Consider the following 18,583-nt stretch of genomic DNA (forward strand, 5'->3'; position numbering starts at 1 on the left):
TGACACGCAGACAGAGATGAGCAAGAGCTAGAGATCAACCCAGATTTTCCTATTCAGCTACGAATTTCCTTTGTTACCTGTTTGAAGTCAACCTTAATGTACTCTGTGGCTGGATTTCCTTTGTTATGGTCTGTGGGATAAATGTGATGTGAACAGTGTCACAACAGAAAGAGATGTGATGGTCTGTTTTGCCAAGATCATGTTAGAGAATTTTTGTTGATTTATTTTTACTTCTCAGTTCTCTGAATCCAAGAGACAACACTTCAGGCACTTCCCAAATAAGTCAACTAAGTACCTGGGTGTGGGTTATTTGGGAAGTAAAATTTCTTAAGCAATTCTTCAAATGAAATTTTGCCATTTTTAAAATTGTGGTGTGTATACTTTTTTCTCTTTTTTTAAAAAATTGAGATATAATTGACATAACATCAGGTGTACAACATGGTTTGCTGTATGGATATATTTTGAAATGGTCACCTCAATAAGTCTTGTTAACATCCATCACCACACATAGTGCCATTTTATTTTATAAAGTAATTTATGATTATTGAATATTCTAAAAATGAGAGCTGTTAATCTAAAATATCATAGATTGTGTTTGATTTAAAAATTAACTGAAAATTTTCTTGTAAATCCCAGTAAAAAAAATATTTCTTATGTGGAAGACCAACGTAACCAAAAGAAAAAGAATTTATAGGTCCGTTTATAGTCTTCCAGAACATGGTGATTTTTTGCATGTGTTTATGTGCATGACATTTAATGCATTTATTGGTACATAAACTATGCCATAGATAAACTTGCTTCCCTTTCATAGTGGGCTTTTGTTTATAACATAAATTTTATTTATGAATTGTTTGTTATATATCCAGATTGGTCTGTTTTCTTATGTTGCATTTCTCAAAGGTGTGTTCTTTATTTCAAAGAACAGTTATTCTAATATATCTCGTCAGCCAACAACTTTTCCTTTGGCCCTGATTTTAAAGCAGATGATTACACTAACTCTACACACATATCTTTCAACTAGGTTCTACCTATGTGAGAGTCATAGAATGAGAAAACTTTAGAGGCAGAGAGGAAATGACATGTCATCAATTATATATTTCTTGCCATTTATAAGTTTCATGTTCTTGAATATACTATAAAATAAATATGCAGTTGAAAATAGATGTAATATCAGATATCTTAAAGGAAATTAATTATATGCAGCAAAAATAAAGTACAAAATTCAAAGATTAAGTCCTTTTGATCCATTAATTTATCTTTTCTTAAAAAAAAAAATCAACCCCCCCTCCCCCCAGAAAAACCTCTTGTTCTTGAAACAAATATAAATTTTCATTTGTGCTCAAAAGAATTTGTTTTTATGTCTCAAGGGTTGGGGCTTGCTTATTGTAGTCTGGCTTTTTAAAGATTTACCCTGTGGTGCCTCTAGAATTGAAGAGAACATCTTTAAATCTTGTTTGATTTGAATGAATGGATAGCTAATCCCCATCAGATGTTTCTTTAAAGCATAATGTTTAAAAACTGTTATGGAATTTAGCTATCCTGGCTGATTCTTAGGTAGGCTGTTTTCATCCCAGTTTTTAAGGTCTCAGAGGCCAGCCAAGGTAACCATTTATTTTAAATCGTCTTTTGTTTCAGATTTCCTGTTGAGGCTTTTTTTTTTTTTTTTTTTTTACCATTTCAAAAATCACACAGTTGTTGTGTCATAGCTTTCCATAACCTCCAGATTCAAACCAAAAAAAAAAAAAAAAAACACCAAAAAAAACACTACTTATCTAAATGACTGTACCCTCCTACCGAAACTCGAACTAGAGCAGAATATGAAAGTAGACATTATATTTTTTAATCACAATGAAACTCATGTTTGGAATTCTCTTGCCAAATATCTTCTATTTATGACACTTTGTTTCTTTTGTTTTTGTTTCCCCAGGACATTTGGGCTTCCAGGACAGTTTTGTCACATCAGGTGTTTTTAGTGTGACTGAGCTAGTAAGAGTGTCACAGAGTAAGTATAATTTTGCTTTGATTTGGTACACATTTGCCTTTGGGTTGTGCTTACTTTCTGCGGAGGCCTCCTAGAAACATTAAGAGCTTTCAGAATCCCCTTTTCATCCACCCATTGGAAGACTTTTGCCATGTAGTTTGTTTAACAGCCAAGAATTTAAATCAGGAAAATTTGATATTTTAATGTGAGGCATAGGGAAAGGCCTGAAATCCTGAGTGTCTCACATATTCCCTAGTTTGTTGTGTGAACCTGGTTTAAAAAATGTCTGAGGCTTCCCTGATTTCTGAGAAATTCTTCATTAAAAAAACTGGTTTTTGACCTTTAAAGAATGCTAATGACCCCAGCATGAGTGACACAGTACAGCATGATCATTACCAGCTTGTCAATAATCACCAACAACAGTGAATTAAGAGTACCTGTCACCACCCTGTTCCATTGATCAAAGGGTCATTGATTGTATTTCTGCTATGACATAATCCAAACAGTTCAAGGAGAAAGCATAGGATATTCTCTCTCTCTCTCTCTCTGTCTCTCTCTCTCTCTCTTTCGCTCTCTCTCTCTCTCTCTCTCCTCTCTCTCTCTTTCTCTCTCTCTCTCTCTCACACACACACACACACACATACAGTTGCCTTTCCTCAAAAACGTCACTTTGTATTTATTTAAAAGCATACCTATAATGATTATGTTTGAGATCCCAATAACAAGAAGAAAAAATATATACCAAATATTAAAATTTTTTATCACCCTCCTACTTCAAACTACCACTTGTAGATAAAATTTACACTGTTAAAGTTGGTTTCAAGCTGAATCAAATCATTTGTGGAATAAGGCGGAGTAAAGGAATCTTTCCTTTTCAAGTTCATTACCAGCACCACCCATTCACTGCCTCACTGTCTTGTAAGATTGACAGAGTAAACCAGTCAATCTTATGGCAAGATGTCAGGTCAAGCAAGCCAAGTCCTCCTGATCTCACAGTGTTGGATTCTGTCTGCTCTTATTTCATAAGGCTGGAAGACTCTACAGAATCCAAAAATGGGATGCAAGGTGGGGGCAGGGCCTCTGGGCGAAAAGGAGTAGATAGGGATGTCTGTGGAGCAGTCACTACCGGCCAGACACTAAGTTTTCATGTATGTTACATAAATTAATCCTTTCAATAAACATGTCAGATAAGAAATTACTCTCATTTTTACAAATGAGTTACACTGTGGGTCTATTGAAGTCGTTTGCCCAAAGTCAAATGGTGGGTAAATGGTTAAGCTAAATCTGTGTAATGCTAGAATCCATGCTATTAGACTGGCCCAAGAGACCTGGAAGAAATCTACAATGTGAGGTAGACAGAGAAAATAGCAGGAAGGTAACTGTGAATGTTAGACTTCTGGGAGCCAGGGACCCTTGGTTGATGCAGGGGTGTCCTGGTTACGGGGGGCCAGAACCCTAAGCAATGAGTCATTAGGAGTGACAGGTTGTGAGATAGAAGGGAGAAGTTGCTGTCATATTATGAAATATGCTTAAAACACCAACGCCAGCCATTGAAGTAGAGCATAGATTGCCTTGTTAACTTGGAGGATACATGCTGCCCTAGCATAGCTGATTAGCCAGTTGGTTGGCACAGACAAATAACAATGTGTGTGTGTGCGTGTGTATATACGTTTTACTTTTTAGGATTTTTTAACATGATCACTGTCTCACATTTTTCTTGCAATTTTAATAATAATAATAATAATAATAATAATAATAATATAGACTGTATATATCAGAGTGTAACTGTCATAGTGGCATTACAGGGAAATACATTTATTGAGCCCTTACTACGATCTATACATAGCTTCAAGAGTGAAAATCCTTTGAACTCTAAGACTGGAGCACTAGACCTTTTTAATCTATCCTGACTACTCTAATGCTTGCATGTAGTCTTCGTTACCATCAGTGTCTCGAGGCCTGGGGGTTGTATGGAAGGCTCACGCTGCTCAGAACCATCCCCAGAATCTCATCCTTCTTCCAGTTTTTGTATGTTTTATATCCCAAGGCTTATCAGTTCCAAGCTTGATCAGACCTCCATGCAGTCTATGATGGCATGGTTGCCAAGTGAACTCCAAACCTGCCATCAAGACTGCCAGAGGGGGTGGCTGGACCACAGATTGAATGTGCAGAGGGACCTGGTTTTGTTTCCTGTCCGTTTGGGGGGTTGTGTTGCTGATGTCTGGCATCATGAGTGTCCTTCAGCGCTCGAATGCTTTTTGATTCTGTACATTGCTGCGTAATCGCTCTAGGACTCACTCACACATGGCCTCGTGCTGACTGAAACTGTTTGGCAAGAGTGGGGTTGGGCTGTGTCAGCTAAACCGTGGCTTTGGGCCAAACTGCCACCCAGGGCCCCTCCCTCTTGCAGGTCTTTAATCCAGGTTTGTCAGGGTACATGTCTCAAGAGTGCCTTGGCTGCTGGGGAAAGGATCCCTCAGCTCAGGTTTCCTGACCCACACACCTTTCTGAAAGACTTAACACTCAAACCACAGGATGAAGTCAAAATTCTTAACCCGTCCTTGCAGTGCTGCACCCTCGGCCCGTATTGGAATAGCTAAGCATCCGTTTTAGAGGTGCGGCAGACACTTTTTACAGATGAATGGGGCTGGGTGCATTCTACAACCCTGAAATAGCAATAAGCTAACTGGCATATAAGCTGATGTGATGTTACCCCTGTTAAGAGCATGATCCAGTACTAATATGAAAAATTATAGTGGCTCGCATTTATCAAGCATGCACCGTGTACCAGGCATTGTCCTAGGCACTTTGGAAACATGATCTCATTCAGTCCTCCCAAGGTTGCTGCTCTTGTCCCTTTTTACAGATGGAGACCACAGTGCTCAGAGGTTAAGAAGCTTGCTCTTTTTACTTTCCTGTACTCAGCTAGCTGACTGCAGACATTTTTATCGTGACCTTTCCTATAACTGCATTATAAAACTAAACAGAATCCAAAGATTCTATGCTTTTGTTAAATAATTGTTTCTTGTTAGATATGATAAAGCTTTAGATTGTTAATTTGTGCATTTAAAAAGGTTAAAACTATATTCATGTCAACCAAAACAAGTAAAACACTTAATTAACAATTTTTTTCCTGGATTTGTTTTCTGGTATGATCTTTTTTTTTTTTTAATGAATAGATTGTTTTCAGAGCAGTTTTAGTTGTATGGTTTTTGGTCAACAGAAAGTACAGAATTTCAAAATGCCCCCCCCATACAATTTTCCCTATTATTAACATCTTTTGTTAGTGTGGTCCATTTGTTACAACTGATGAGCGGATATTCACACATTATATTACCTAAAGTCCATAGTTTACATTAGAGTTCACTCTTTATATTGGACCATCTGTGTGTTTTGACAGATGCATGAGGACATGTATCCATTATTACAGGATCATACAGAATAGTTTCACTTCTCTAAAAATCACCTGTGCTCCATCTATATATCTCCCACTCCCCAACCAGTAATCTTTTAAATCCTTCTGTAGTTTTGTCTGTTACCTTGATGTTTTTAATAGCATCAGTGTCTTAGAATTTCTTCCACTGTGTTCCACATTTTTTCTTAACTCCTCTTACCTATCCCAGCCCCATGAGTGCCCCCAATCACATCCAACTATGACCACGTATATGGCCTGGAAATTTCACAGGAATGGTGGCCTTAGCTTGAAATTTTTCCTTTTCCTGGCTATTTAGTATTCAATTTTTAAATTTGCTAATATAAATATTTACTTTCCCCAGGTTTCCAGTTTCTGTTTTTAGTTTTCCTACTTTTAAATTTAAGAGAGGAGGGAGGTGCTATTTCAGTGTTTCCTCATGAGGATTCCCTGAAATAACTATGTGCTAAGTTTGTTGTTTATAGTCATGTCACTACAGGGTGGCAATGGCAGAGGGACTCAAGAGAAAGCTGCTAGCTTAGCCTCACACATGCAGAGGTGAGGGTCAGGCTACAAGGTTATTGCACTGATCAGAGCACAGAGCTGTTGGAATCCGGGGCTTCTGCTGCTCTCTCCCACTAATTCCCCTCTCACCCTGGCCTCCTGCCTTTTAATTTTTTTTTTTTTTTTTTTTTTAAATTATCTGGAGTCCATGAAAGGCAAGAAAGTAGAGTCCTGTTTCTCTTAGCAGCAAAGAAAGTCTTGTAGCATAAAAGTAAATGTGTATTTGTTCTCCTCCTACCTTCCCCCCCCCGGCATAGGACCATCTGAAAGTTGTTCTAGTTACTTATTACTTTCTCCCAGGGGAGAGAGGACCACTATTCAGACCACTAGACACTGTGCCAGAGAGAGAAAGAGAAGTCGCCTCTGTTTTGGGGGAAGGGGTTTACAAGTGTTAACAACAATGCGGTTCAGAATCACTGAAGTTGTTTTAGCCTAATACTGTGAGGAAAGAGACAGGAACCATCTGTTGAAATGACTCTTACACGATGCTGCATTTTCAAACAAAGCCTTTAAGCAGCATTTTCAGATGGGTCTCTTTCCCATGAAGTTGCCACAAAGAGAGCCCACTCTACTAGCTGCTAAATGATGCTGCTTAGATAGCTCTCTCAGTCAGCACCCACTCTTGTTTATTTTGTACCAGTGTTTTCCTCCAAGTGTGTGCTTTGAGGCTGTCAAATAGCCCTCCTGGTCCGAACCCAGAAATCCTCCCGAAAAATCTACTACTTCTGCCCATTTCCTTCTAAAGTGCTGACTGTTTTCCTTGAAGTTGGTGGAGTGACTCTCAAACCCTAAATACTTCACTGGAAAAGAGGAAAACCACAAATACACACAGGCCATTGTGACTCTGGCCTGGCGGGTTCTAGTTTTCCAGCAGTGGTTTGTACACCCGAGCCGGCTGCAAGGGTTAAGTCAACTTCGCGGCTGCGGATGACTTCATAGCCCTGGAATTTTGAAAAGCCAGGGTTCTCAGTACACTGTGGCAAGCCTTAGAGTCTTTGGGTGTGAAAACCACTCTCAGTTACCCAGACTGATTTTTTGGTTCCTGTTGCGCTGCTGCAGAATCTATTAAAATCCAGCAGCTGAATTGTCCTGGCTGTGCCACAAAGCTGGGCTGCTGGGTGGCTACAGGATTCCCGAGCAGTTTGTCAATGGAGAGTGGGAGTGAATGGAGCCAGGCATATGCCTCAGCCTGGCATGAGGTGGCACCCTAGTGGCTGTTTTCTGCCTTAGACATGTGGACTATTTCTGTATTCTCACGCAGGAATCGTCGTTAGGATCCAAATTTCTTTTTTTAAGTCCTTAGGTCTGTTGTATGTCTTTGAGTACCTACCCGTAGCCATACACTTGGATTTTCTGGTCTGCTCTTTAGTATGACCTATTGACGATATTCTAACCTGGCATGATGGAGCTACTATAACAGAATTAACTTAGTTACAAGGTACTATAAGAAAATGAGGCTCTTTGATAGGAGCAAGATGAAACTTGAACATGACAAAATGCTTTTGCAAAGGACTCATCAGGAAATTGGTATAGGATAAGAGATTCCAGATGTCCAGTTCTTTGGGGTGCTATTTAAATAGTTGCAGTATTTTAGATCTTTATTAAAGTGAACTACATTTGAAACTTTCTTTTCTGCACAAGTGGCCTGTTGGTTCTCCTCTGTTAAGTAACACGATAGCTATGATCATTGTATGGAAATTAATTTTAAAAATAGGTTATATTCTTCAGCAAGCTCTCCTTTTGAAAGAAACCATTTGGGCTTGAGCATTAAAGGAAGAAACAAAAAAGATGATAATAAAAAATAGACTGCAGCCCTGGCATGAACAGTTGCTGTGACCTTGCCTTTTGTTTGCCATTACACAATTCAATGGCAGTCCACTCAAACTATGCTCTCGATCAATATCCTATTAAAGCAGCACAAAAAGTCCCCATAAACTTAGTGGTTAGCTATGTTTATAAATGGAACTCGGCATAATTAGATGGTCAATAGCAAGCTCTACTAGTAATTTTAAAATGAACGTCACACATGTTCCATCTGTAGAAGTCAATGGCACCTCTTCCAGAGATTTTAAAGAAAATCTGTTAAGGTATGGAATAGAAAACACTGATTAGCCCTATGTATTTTTCTCACTTTGCCTGTCTAAGCCACCTTATCCTTAATATATTATGACATGGCAAATGTTTCATTTTCTAGTTTTAATCAGTCCTTCATAGAGAGATAAAATAATAAGTATTGCCATACTCGTAGAAAGAAAAATGCCAGTCTGGCTGGCTTAATTTAGTGGGTTTCCTCTACTATAATCCAATAAAATTTCAAAATAAATACTGAAATTGAATTAGCTCAGAATATTTTGTTATATAATTTTTTTTCTTTTAATTTTTTTTGACATATTTGGGGTGAATATTTGGACAGTAAAGCTGGCAGCAAATGGAAAAGACTGGTAGTAATAGGAATTTTTGTCAAACTGCCCTTTCTTCTGAATCCCAGTCACAGTATGGGTGGCCAAATACGATTTTTCTTTTCCTACTCTCCTCACCCAATAGAGAAAGAGACACAAAGGGAGAGGTGTCCCACCCTTACCTACAAACTGAAATGTGCATATACCTTGTGTTTGTTGTGCCCTGGCAGTGGTCCTATGACCACCATGTTGGCTGAAATTAGAACTATGGTAAGAATAAGCTTATGACATCAGCCAGTACATCAGTCCACACTATGCGTGACAGTCCAGTCCTTTCTGTTATACTCATATTCCTCTAACCTTCCTGGTTAGAGATGGCAGTGAGATCTAATTTCTCATGGCAGGATTTAGGGGGACTTGTGTTCTCTGTTCTTAGCTAAAGCTTTTGCTAAATTTACCAAACTATGAGCATTTTTTTGTAAATTTGACTCAGGGAGAAGCAGAAAACATAATACCTTGACGTACATACTAATTTGTTATCATGACCTGTATTAGTATGTTCATCTATTTCTAATCCTTTCTAGGTGATTCGTTGGTTATCCTTCTTATGTGTAATATATTATAAAAAATCTATATGAAAGATGGCAGCATGACATCATAAAAAAAGTCTAGGATATAGAGTTGGGGATTTGGCTCTGCCAGCTTGTTGACTATATGACTTTGGTCAGTATTTAACTCTTGTCATCTGTGTTCTTCTCATACGTAACAATCATTCATTCAATCAACAAATATTTTTTAAGTACCAACTATGTGCTGGGTCTAAGTCTGAGTTCTGGAAATAGTAATACCTCTCGAGTGTTTTGAGAATTAAGTGAGAGAAAGTCAAGTATCTAGCATAGTGGATACTCAGCAATATACGATTATTATTGAACACAGCCTCTGTCCCTGATCTTTCACTGTGTCCTCACAGCTGATCCTTGGGCTGATCACAATATCAGAAAATTTATATTAGAAATGTATGTGTGTGTGTCTGTATGCCTTTTGTGTGTGCCTGTGTGTCTTTCTTTCTCCGTGTGTGTGTGTGTGTGTGTGTGTATACACATTTAAAAGGACTGATGTTAGAATTCATGTTTTAAAAATCAGTTTATTAGAAGGGCTATTCTAGTGACCCCTTCACAATTAATAATTGTAATAGAATAAGAACATGTTAATACTTGATCTAATTTATCTGTTTTAGGGAGCCAGAAAATTCTTATTCCTTAAGTTTTCAGCCAAAGCCTATGCTTCTGCATTATTCTGGAATCCTCTCTTCCAGGGTATCTAATGGATAACAAGATGTTTTAAAATTCTCAATCTAACACCGACACATTAACAACTTTTTAAGTGGCTAGCCGCATCTTGATCATTTTTATCAGAGTTTTTTAAAGTAGTACTTAGTTCTAAAATATTTGAAAAATTTGCTTTGTCGCAAATTATGGACATAAACACCCCCTGTGAGTAACTGGAGCATGCTGGAGGTCCTTACTGACAATGGATTTTTAGTAAACTTTTATTTATGCATTCATAAGCCTTACTTGTTTAAGAACGGATATCTAATCGGTACCATTGGGGAACTAACAAGCATTTTTCGGATTTCTAAATCCTACATTACCCCATAATAAGACCACAGATATATTATCTTAGCCACCTCTTGCTGATTGCAAACACTCTACAGGGTTATTGACCCTGTAGGCATGTCTAGGATGAGATGGGTAGAGTCCACACTCAGCAAAGCTCACTGGAAGTCAGAGTCTAGAACTGAGTTAGTCCAGCATATGATTGATATGAGTACATATTAGAATTTTTCAGTAGATGGAGGACTAAAAAAATCAAACAGTTCTCGGTGACAATACTGAAAACTATTATTGTAGGTAGCTGCATTTGTACGTTGTTGGGATAGGACTGTGTTGATATAGTTTGGTTTCCTAATAGTTAATGGTCAGATAGTCCCAGTGCACTCTTGGTTAAGGGGCTTATGTTTAGAAGTCCTTCCCTGGTTTATAGATCATTGTGGTGAAAAGACCTCTTAGGCCATCAAATTCATCCTCTGTCAGGGAAGACCTAATCCCATGGCCGAGGCTGTATCAGATACTAAACGGGGACCACATTTGACCTCAACCAAAAGCTAAGATGAGATGATACTCTAAAATGCAGAAAATCAATTTCGGTCCCAAAGGCAGAAGCCACTAATGTAGGAGATCAGTCAGCGTTGCTCCCCCCACAGTGGATTGCTCTGCTAGACCGAGTGTTAGGCCCTTTATCCAGTGAAGCACTGGCTGACACTTGTGACTCAAGACCTATAAAAGCAAAGAAGTGAGAAGGGAAACAATGAGCTTGAGCTTTGCCAGTTAAGTGGTAGGAGATAATTATTTTTCTATTTCAATCTTGTTGAATTCATTTCCCAGTTGTTGATGACAAAGGAAAAACAGGGAGACTGGAAATGTGGGTTTTACCTTTGCTTGTTTGGGCAGATATATAGAGATATTGGGTTCGAATCCCCGCTCTGCCATTTATTTAGCTGTGTGATCTTAATCGTGGAACTTAACCTCACAACTAATTTTCTCATTTGTTAATGAGAATAATACAAATACATATTCCAGTGACCCCTTCAAAATTAATAGTTGTAATAGAGTAAGAACATGTTAATACTAGATCTAAAATACAAATACATATTCCATGGTGATGTAGCAAGGATGAAATGAGATAACTCCGGTAAAAGACCTTGTACATTGTCTGGCACAAAATAAATGCTCAGTAAATATTAGTTCTTACCTATTTTTCATTAACAAGCTCATATAATTTTAGTTCGAGTCAGTAAATATTTGTTGCATGTGTGCTGTATGAAGCATCCTGCACTATATGCTGAGGAGAATACAAAAAAAAATAGGAAGCAGGTACTTTCTTGATAGAGTGGATATCTAAGTTTCTTCAGGCCCAAGACTGAGCTTTCTTTAAGGCAATAAAGCATCTGAATACATTTATTTTACAAATTGAACTCACAATAATTATCTATCAAAGATAAACCATCTCCATGATTCAGAGTGGGGAGGAAGGTGGTATCAGTGAATTGTTCCTATTTTAGTAAAAAAAAAAAAAACATTTTTAGAAATAAAAATTCCTCTGTTTACCTCCTCTGCCACCATAAACACATATTCCATAACTTGTGTCCACAATACGTGGATGTGTGAAAACGGTGCTCCGTCTGTGTTAGCAGGTGCTTTTGATGGGGGTAAACATTCTGCTGGCTTTTGGCACCTAATGCAACATTTCGTCAAAAACATTGCTTAAATCTTATAATGGCAGGGAAGTTTATTTTCACATAGGGGGAATCCTCGTTTCCGTTCAATGCCTTTCTTTTATGTTTCCATTCTGGAAAACCATACCCCCCTAGCCCACATTTGACCAGCCCTTTCAGAAAGGAAGGGTTGAAAAAGGAGATCAGCACAGGGTGTCCAGACCAGAAATCTGCTTGGCAAAGGAGTTGCTGAAGACTGTGGCGTACACGCTGCAGAGAAAGTACCTTTATGATTGATTTCCATTCAAGTCAGACTGGCTGCAGTGTGGTCATTTTTCTAACCCGTAACTGCTCACACTGCAGCACTCTGCTATCTGCAGGGTGTCTGAATTATAGCAGTCCATGTCCCTGTTACCTCTTACACAAATGACTTACACTGGTTTCTTTTTCCATGCAAATTCATCAGTTTTACAGCCCCTTGTAGCCATACTCAGGAAACTCGGGCCGAAAGCACAAATTGATAAAATGAGTTAATTTTACTCTGCTTATTTTTTCTTTCTGAAAGCTCTCTCTCCTAGGCAGTGTTCAGGAAGCATATTACGGTAAAAGGAAGATAACAAAGAAGTTGAATTTTCTTGCATAAATTACATTCCAAGTTAATTCCTTTTAACGATGATTCCAGATTTGCTTGAGTTTTCATAGCATTGTGCATTTTACAACTGTGCCTTTGATAGAAAGACGAACAAGTATTTTCCCATGTTCACTCCTTTTGTGCCAGTGACATGGACTTTCTCACAAGATCTTTGCCACTAGAATGCAAAACAACATGAAACTGTGCTGGGCGCATGGAACTGTGCTGGGCGCGTGCTGTTGTTGGACCTTAACCTGCGCCCGCTCCCCCGCTGCTGTCATAAAGTACAAATTCCCTAAGTCTCAGTGAGTACATAGATTATGTAATCTAGAGAGAAATACACCTCTTTCTTTTTTATCAATAGTTATTTTATAAGTTGGAAATGGAATGCTAAATCCTGATAGCCTTTTTTTTTTTTTTTTTTTTTTTAGGGGCAGGGGTACCTATTGGCCATTATTCTGTATTCTTTAGTTACCCTGCACATTTGAGGAAGGGGCAACTATGATTGTTAATCTGTAAAATGGACACCCCCCGAGGGCAGGGTTTTTGTATGTCTTGTCCGCCAATGGATCATAAGCATCTAGAACAGTGCCTGGCCCATTAAAAGTGTTCCATAAATATTTGTTGAATGTCATTGAATGCAGCCTCTCAGAGGCTGTGTGCCATCAGAAATAGGCTGGCTACACTAGTCGTTTAGTTAATGCTCCTGCTGATTCCTGTTGGACAAACTGTAAACTCAGTGCATGGTCATCTCCCAGGCAGAGGAGCTTGAAAATTTGGATAGATTTTTTTTTTTTTTCCATCATCCTCTCTTTCCAACAATGCAAGCCTGAGCAGATTGTCTCTGGTGGATGGCAGAAGTTCAATAACCACAACCTTATCCAACTACTAATGCGTACAGAAGAGCAGGTCATTAAGAGGGTTGGCTACTAAAGTAACCCCTTTCTTCCAATAGCCCACATTACTATAATGATTCCTTAATAGCAAACCATTTATTAAGAAATGACACAAAGACTACATTCTACTCGTGACAGGGAAGCAGGGGGTGGGGGATGAATGATTTAGAAATAACATCTGGAGAGACAATTTCCAAAAGTTATCCTTTTGAGAAAATCTCCTTGGTGGAACAAAATCCACAAAAAGTTCACGTTAGAGTAATTGCAATACTGCTTAAGAAAGTTGAGGAGCCGGTCCTTACTACTTATATATATCTATAGATTTCTAAGTTTCATTTGTATTACTTAAAATTTGGCAGGGGGGTATAAATGGAGAGGGTAGTTATTTACTCTCCTTAATTCAAAGCATATTTGTTGACCATCAGCTATGTATACAAAACTACGGTGAGCTGTTTAGGAATACAAAAGGGGCTGTAGGAGCTGTAGGATTAGAGTCATCTGGAATGACCCTCTGACTTCAGGAACTCCGAAAGTTACTTAACCTCTTTGTGCCTCAGTTCCTTCCTAGTGGTGGTGTGAGGATTAAATGGGATGACGTGCTTGAAGTTCTTAGCCCAGCGTCTGGCCCATAAAGGATGCTTAATAAATGTTAGTCCTTGTTACGGTGATGGTGATGGCAATAGCAATGGGTGGTGGTGATTTTCATCTTTATCATAATTGTTATTAGAATTATGAAGTCCAAAGAGTTTAAATGACTTAAATCGAGTTACACAGGTGGATATTGGCAGGGCTGGGGAAATCTCTCCCAGGCCCAGACCGGCACTTTTTCTATGCCCTAGGGTATCTATCTATCTTCACAACCCTCAAAGTGCACTCAGTCTGGTTGGAGAGAAAATGTTACGTATGAGATAATTCAAGAATGATAAAGGCTACAAATGGGGCAAAATCAGGTTTCACAGTATTTAGAACACACAGGAAGGGCTGTGGTTGGTCCAATCCTTCCGTAACATCCCCACGTTTGATTGGCAGTGGCTACCTAATCTTTGTAACACACCAGACGGTGGTTAGTCAGCAGCTTCAGAAGCTCACCATGACATCCTGGGCAGACATTGGACAAGTCCCTTAACCCTTGACAACTTTTAGTTCCCTAATTTGCAGGACTTACTGCCATTATTAGCTAAGAAGAACATTGTATTACATATATCTTATTGATACTTTATATGTATTAGAATAATATGATCATTTGCTTATTTATGCCTTCATAGTGCACAATTAGGAACAGGTCTTTTACACTGTTTACTAACCTAGAAGAGGTGACAGATATCCATTGTGAAAATTCTACTTTCTTTCTTGACAGCATGGTTTAGGCCTCCATCCCCTCTTGCTAGGACTCCTGAATCAACCTACCAATTGATTTCCCCACCTCCAGAGTCTAAGTCCCCTTTTGTGCATTCTGTATGCTGTTGACACATTACTACCGTTCCTCACATGCAACAATTTTCACTTCTCTACTTAGAAACTGTCACAGATCACTCACTTTACATCCGACCTCCAAACTTGTGTACATACTTTGTCTTTTGCCTAGAAACCCTCTCCTACCTTCTTCTCTGCCTCTTTAAATCCTAACCATCCTTGAGGGCTTAAGCACCAACTCTTCCTGAAATCAGCCCTATTTCTGATCCCACAAGCCAATGTGATCTGTTACTCCTTTGAACGTTCCTAATACATTTTTGTATTTCTCCTATGAGATACTCGGGTATTATTTTATCATTTCACTAGTTTGTAAACCTTATGGGGAGAGAGATACTATATACCTTTTTATCATCTCAAGTTTCAGGCAAATATTGCATATGAGAGTCAAGGTGGTGCAGTGGCAAAAGCACAGGTTTTGGAGTCAGACCTCCCTGAATTTTAATCTGGCTTTCCCCCCCTCTTTCTTGCCTTTCTATAATCCAGAGCAAGTGATATAACCTCATTCCGCAGCTTAGTTCTTCTCATCTAAAAAATGTACTTCCCTAAAAAGGTTGTTTTGAGGATTACATTAGATACAATAAATAAAGTGCTTATCGAAACATGGCCCCACAAGTACTCAGAAAAATCCTGCCAAAATCCCACCTTTTGAGTTCTTTGTTCAAAGTCTCTGTCTGTTCAGATTGCAGGCATGGAGAATACCCAACCCATTTGCAGGGACACTTGGTCGGTGACCCCTACACCCAGATACGAGGCTTTCTCTTTGACCGTCACGGTATTACTGAATCAGAATCCATTCCAATAAGCTGACCTTCCATGTGATACATAAATACTGATAGTATTAGGGGATGTTTTCTTGTTTTGAAGAGGGCAGAGTTTGGGTCTGTGCATTGTTAGGACTGTTTAACTCTGGTTGTGAAACCCAGTCTCATTTCAGCAATGCAGTGAGGTTTTAAAATTCAAGACACACATAATCAGTTTACCAAGCCCTAACGTTACCCAAAGTCCAGCAGACACTTTGGAAAGCATCACAATACTGCCAGGCTACCTGCTACTATCGGCTACATTACAGCTTCAGTGTCCTAAGTGGTTCACAGGAAGTAAATATAAGGGCAAGTTAAGGAGCACTTCCGTGCCCTTGATCAGTTTTTAATCTCTCTCAGAGGTGAGCACACCGTGTTTTCCTTCCTTGCCTTGTTCTGAGCACACATGTATTTTCCTTCCTTCGCCCATTGTGGCTCCCTGAACATTTTAAAAAGATAATCAAGATAAAAGACATCTTTTCAGGGTAAAACATGATAGCAAAAGTGTCACTTATAAGTTCAGCTGGATGCTCACCACTAGGTAGAGGGCCTCAGACTTCTCTTCTCAGTGCAGTCAAGTCTGTCTTATTCACGTCTTGTTCTGTCTTTCCTTCCAAGCGTGAGGGAATGGGACTCATGAAGTTTCCCCCGTGCCCAGGAGTGAAGCAGCTGCTCCATCCAGCTGCGGCGTCAATGCCTTCCTGAAACTTGTGAAGAAAATCTAAACCCAGACCCTTGACACAGCAGCCTTATCCCTCTTCTTTAGTTGATGAGAGGTGTGAACCGCAAAACTCCACGAAGGCACAATCAGTAATAGGTACCTGCTGTATGCCAGGCTGCTGAAAGGGTTGGTGGGGGATCCAGACCCATATTTGAGTAATCTCCCCCCATAAAATACTATAAAATAAAAGGGGGAAATATGCAAGTCAATTTAATATAAAAAGCAAACTGGGGAATGAGTAGCAAAATTATTAATTAGAACTCTGTTTACACTTGTGTTTGAACTAAAGGATACTCCTCCTTTAAAGCCTGTCATTGAGAGATGTGTTTGAATTTCAAAAAATAGATGTGACTTTCGGAGTTTTCCATTTCTTAGCAGTGACTGTTTTTACATAATGGCAGTTGTTATTAAGGGTTAGCCGTTGCTATTAATCAACAACTCAGTGTTTATTCTTAGAGATTGCTGTATCCCCTTGTACCTTTCCTTGATTTCGTTGTTTCATTATGGCACCACAATTTCCCCAAGCAGTAATCCTCTGAATCATCCCATATTCCCTCTTTTCCATTATTACCACATGTAAGAAGTCAATACGTTTTCTTGATTCTAACTTCTAAATAACTCAGACCAGACTCCTCCTTTCTATCCCTTGCATTTAGACCACACGCCCATCTTATCTTATTTAAATGACTCCACTGGCCCCTATGGTTTTACTGACTAGATTCTTCAACTGCCACCCCATCCCTGCCATGCCGACTGTTTCTAGATTATAAATGCAAATTTGATGGTAGCATTCTCATACTTTGTTAGTTCTCCTTTGACCAAGAATCAATCCTTTTGATCAGTGCTTACTGACTGCCTCCTGATATCAGGGTTTATATTAGATGCTGACAATATAACCCTAACAGTCTCCAATTATAGTTGAGTATGGGAAGTGCATCTATTGTTTCTGCTTTTGCTCTTTCAAAAGAAGAGATTATTTGCATTGATATAGTTGCACCACTAATTTTACAGTTGTTTCATAACATTGATAGATGCTATTTATTCATTCAAAAATATTATGCTACTACCGAAAACAAAGTATCCAGAAACTCTAAGACACCAAAAATACAAGGAATCAAATCTTACACAAGGGTCTGCTCTGAAAAGCACATACAGGCAAAATTACCCTTCACAATTCCTTAAATCAGAGGTTGGCAAATTCATCTGGATAAATATTTTCTGCTTTGTGAACCATGGTCTCTGTAGCTATTTTTCTCTGCCCTCATAGTGTGGAAGCAGAGACAATACTTAAATGAATGAGTGGAGCTGTGTTCCAGTAAAATTTTATCTACAACAACTATGGTTCGGGAAGCATAGTTTTAGGGCTCTGCCTAAATGGGATGAATATTAAAGGTGTATGCAGGGTGCTGAGGTGGTTCAGAGTAAGAAGAAATCACACATTTCTCATCGCAAGAAATTGGGAATGGGTGGCCTAGAAAGATGAATTTACAGTTCAGAACTAATTCCAAAATACAGATGGGTGGAAGCTATCAGGATCAGACAAAGGACAAAGTTAGAAAAGCCCAGGGGATGTTTTTCCTGGTCATTGAAGAAAAGTTTCAGACCAAAAACTTAGAGATATTTTTGTTAAAAGCATCCAGAAATGTTGTAACCTTAATGACAATTTACCACTAAAAAGAGAGAAAAGATGAAATGAACATTAGGAAAAAAACACACAAAAAATCTTTCTGGTGTAGACTATTTTTATTGTCAACGTTCTTTTGAGGTCAGAATTTATTACTGATTATTTTGGATAAGTTTACTATGTAAATTCAAAAATAAAATGTATTAAATGTTAATACTGAAATTGACTTTCATTGGTTTTTTTACTCACAGAACTTATGTGGATTTTTTTTTTCTTTTTGCTTGTTTTATTCTAGCACCAATAGCTGCAGGAACAGGCCCCAATTTTTCTCTCTCAGATTTGGAAAGTTCTTCATACTACAGCATGAGTCCGGGAGCAATGAGGAGGTCTTTACCCAGCACATCCTCTACCAGGTAATGTGATTGATGGCTCTTAAAAAGGTCATGCTTCAGAGTTACACACCTTGATTTTAATTCTCAGCCTACCAGGCACTTAGCAATGTGCCTATAGCTATAGAAAAATACTAGAAAGGGGGTTCAGCCCCAACAGGCTTTCAGCCTCATTGGGGAGAGAAAGCAAATCCACATGCAGCAGAAACACACACACACACACACACACACACACACACACACACACACGACAGTAAAAAGCAGTGAGCTGAATTTTTTGGCAAAGGATAAAAATTGTTAAAGAAAGCTGTATCCAAAAAGAGTGACTTGTGCTCAGATGTAGGTGTTGGTGAGGATTGGTGAGATGGAAAGGAAGAGGAATGCTCTGTGTGGCGCAACGACATGTGCAAAGGCACGGA

General features: G+C 38.8%; 1 protein-coding gene across 3 annotated transcripts in view; it reads left to right on the top strand.

Annotated features, from left to right (window-relative positions):
- The window catches only part of NFIA (nuclear factor I A), a 355,469-nt gene that overhangs the window by 237,823 nt on the left and 99,063 nt on the right, over positions 1–18,583 (top strand). For all 3 annotated transcript variants that reach the window (XM_033113886.1, XM_033113887.1, XM_033113888.1), the window contains exons 4-5: positions 1,928–2,002; positions 18,071–18,188. In XM_033113886.1, the coding sequence (XP_032969777.1) occupies positions 1,928–2,002; positions 18,071–18,188 (193 nt within the window). The remainder of the gene's footprint in view (positions 1–1,927; positions 2,003–18,070; positions 18,189–18,583) is intronic.

The sequence above is a fragment of the Rhinolophus ferrumequinum genome, chromosome 9 (genome assembly GCF_004115265.2).
Source record: "Rhinolophus ferrumequinum isolate MPI-CBG mRhiFer1 chromosome 9, mRhiFer1_v1.p, whole genome shotgun sequence".
NCBI classification, from domain to species: Eukaryota; Metazoa; Chordata; class Mammalia; order Chiroptera; family Rhinolophidae; genus Rhinolophus; species Rhinolophus ferrumequinum.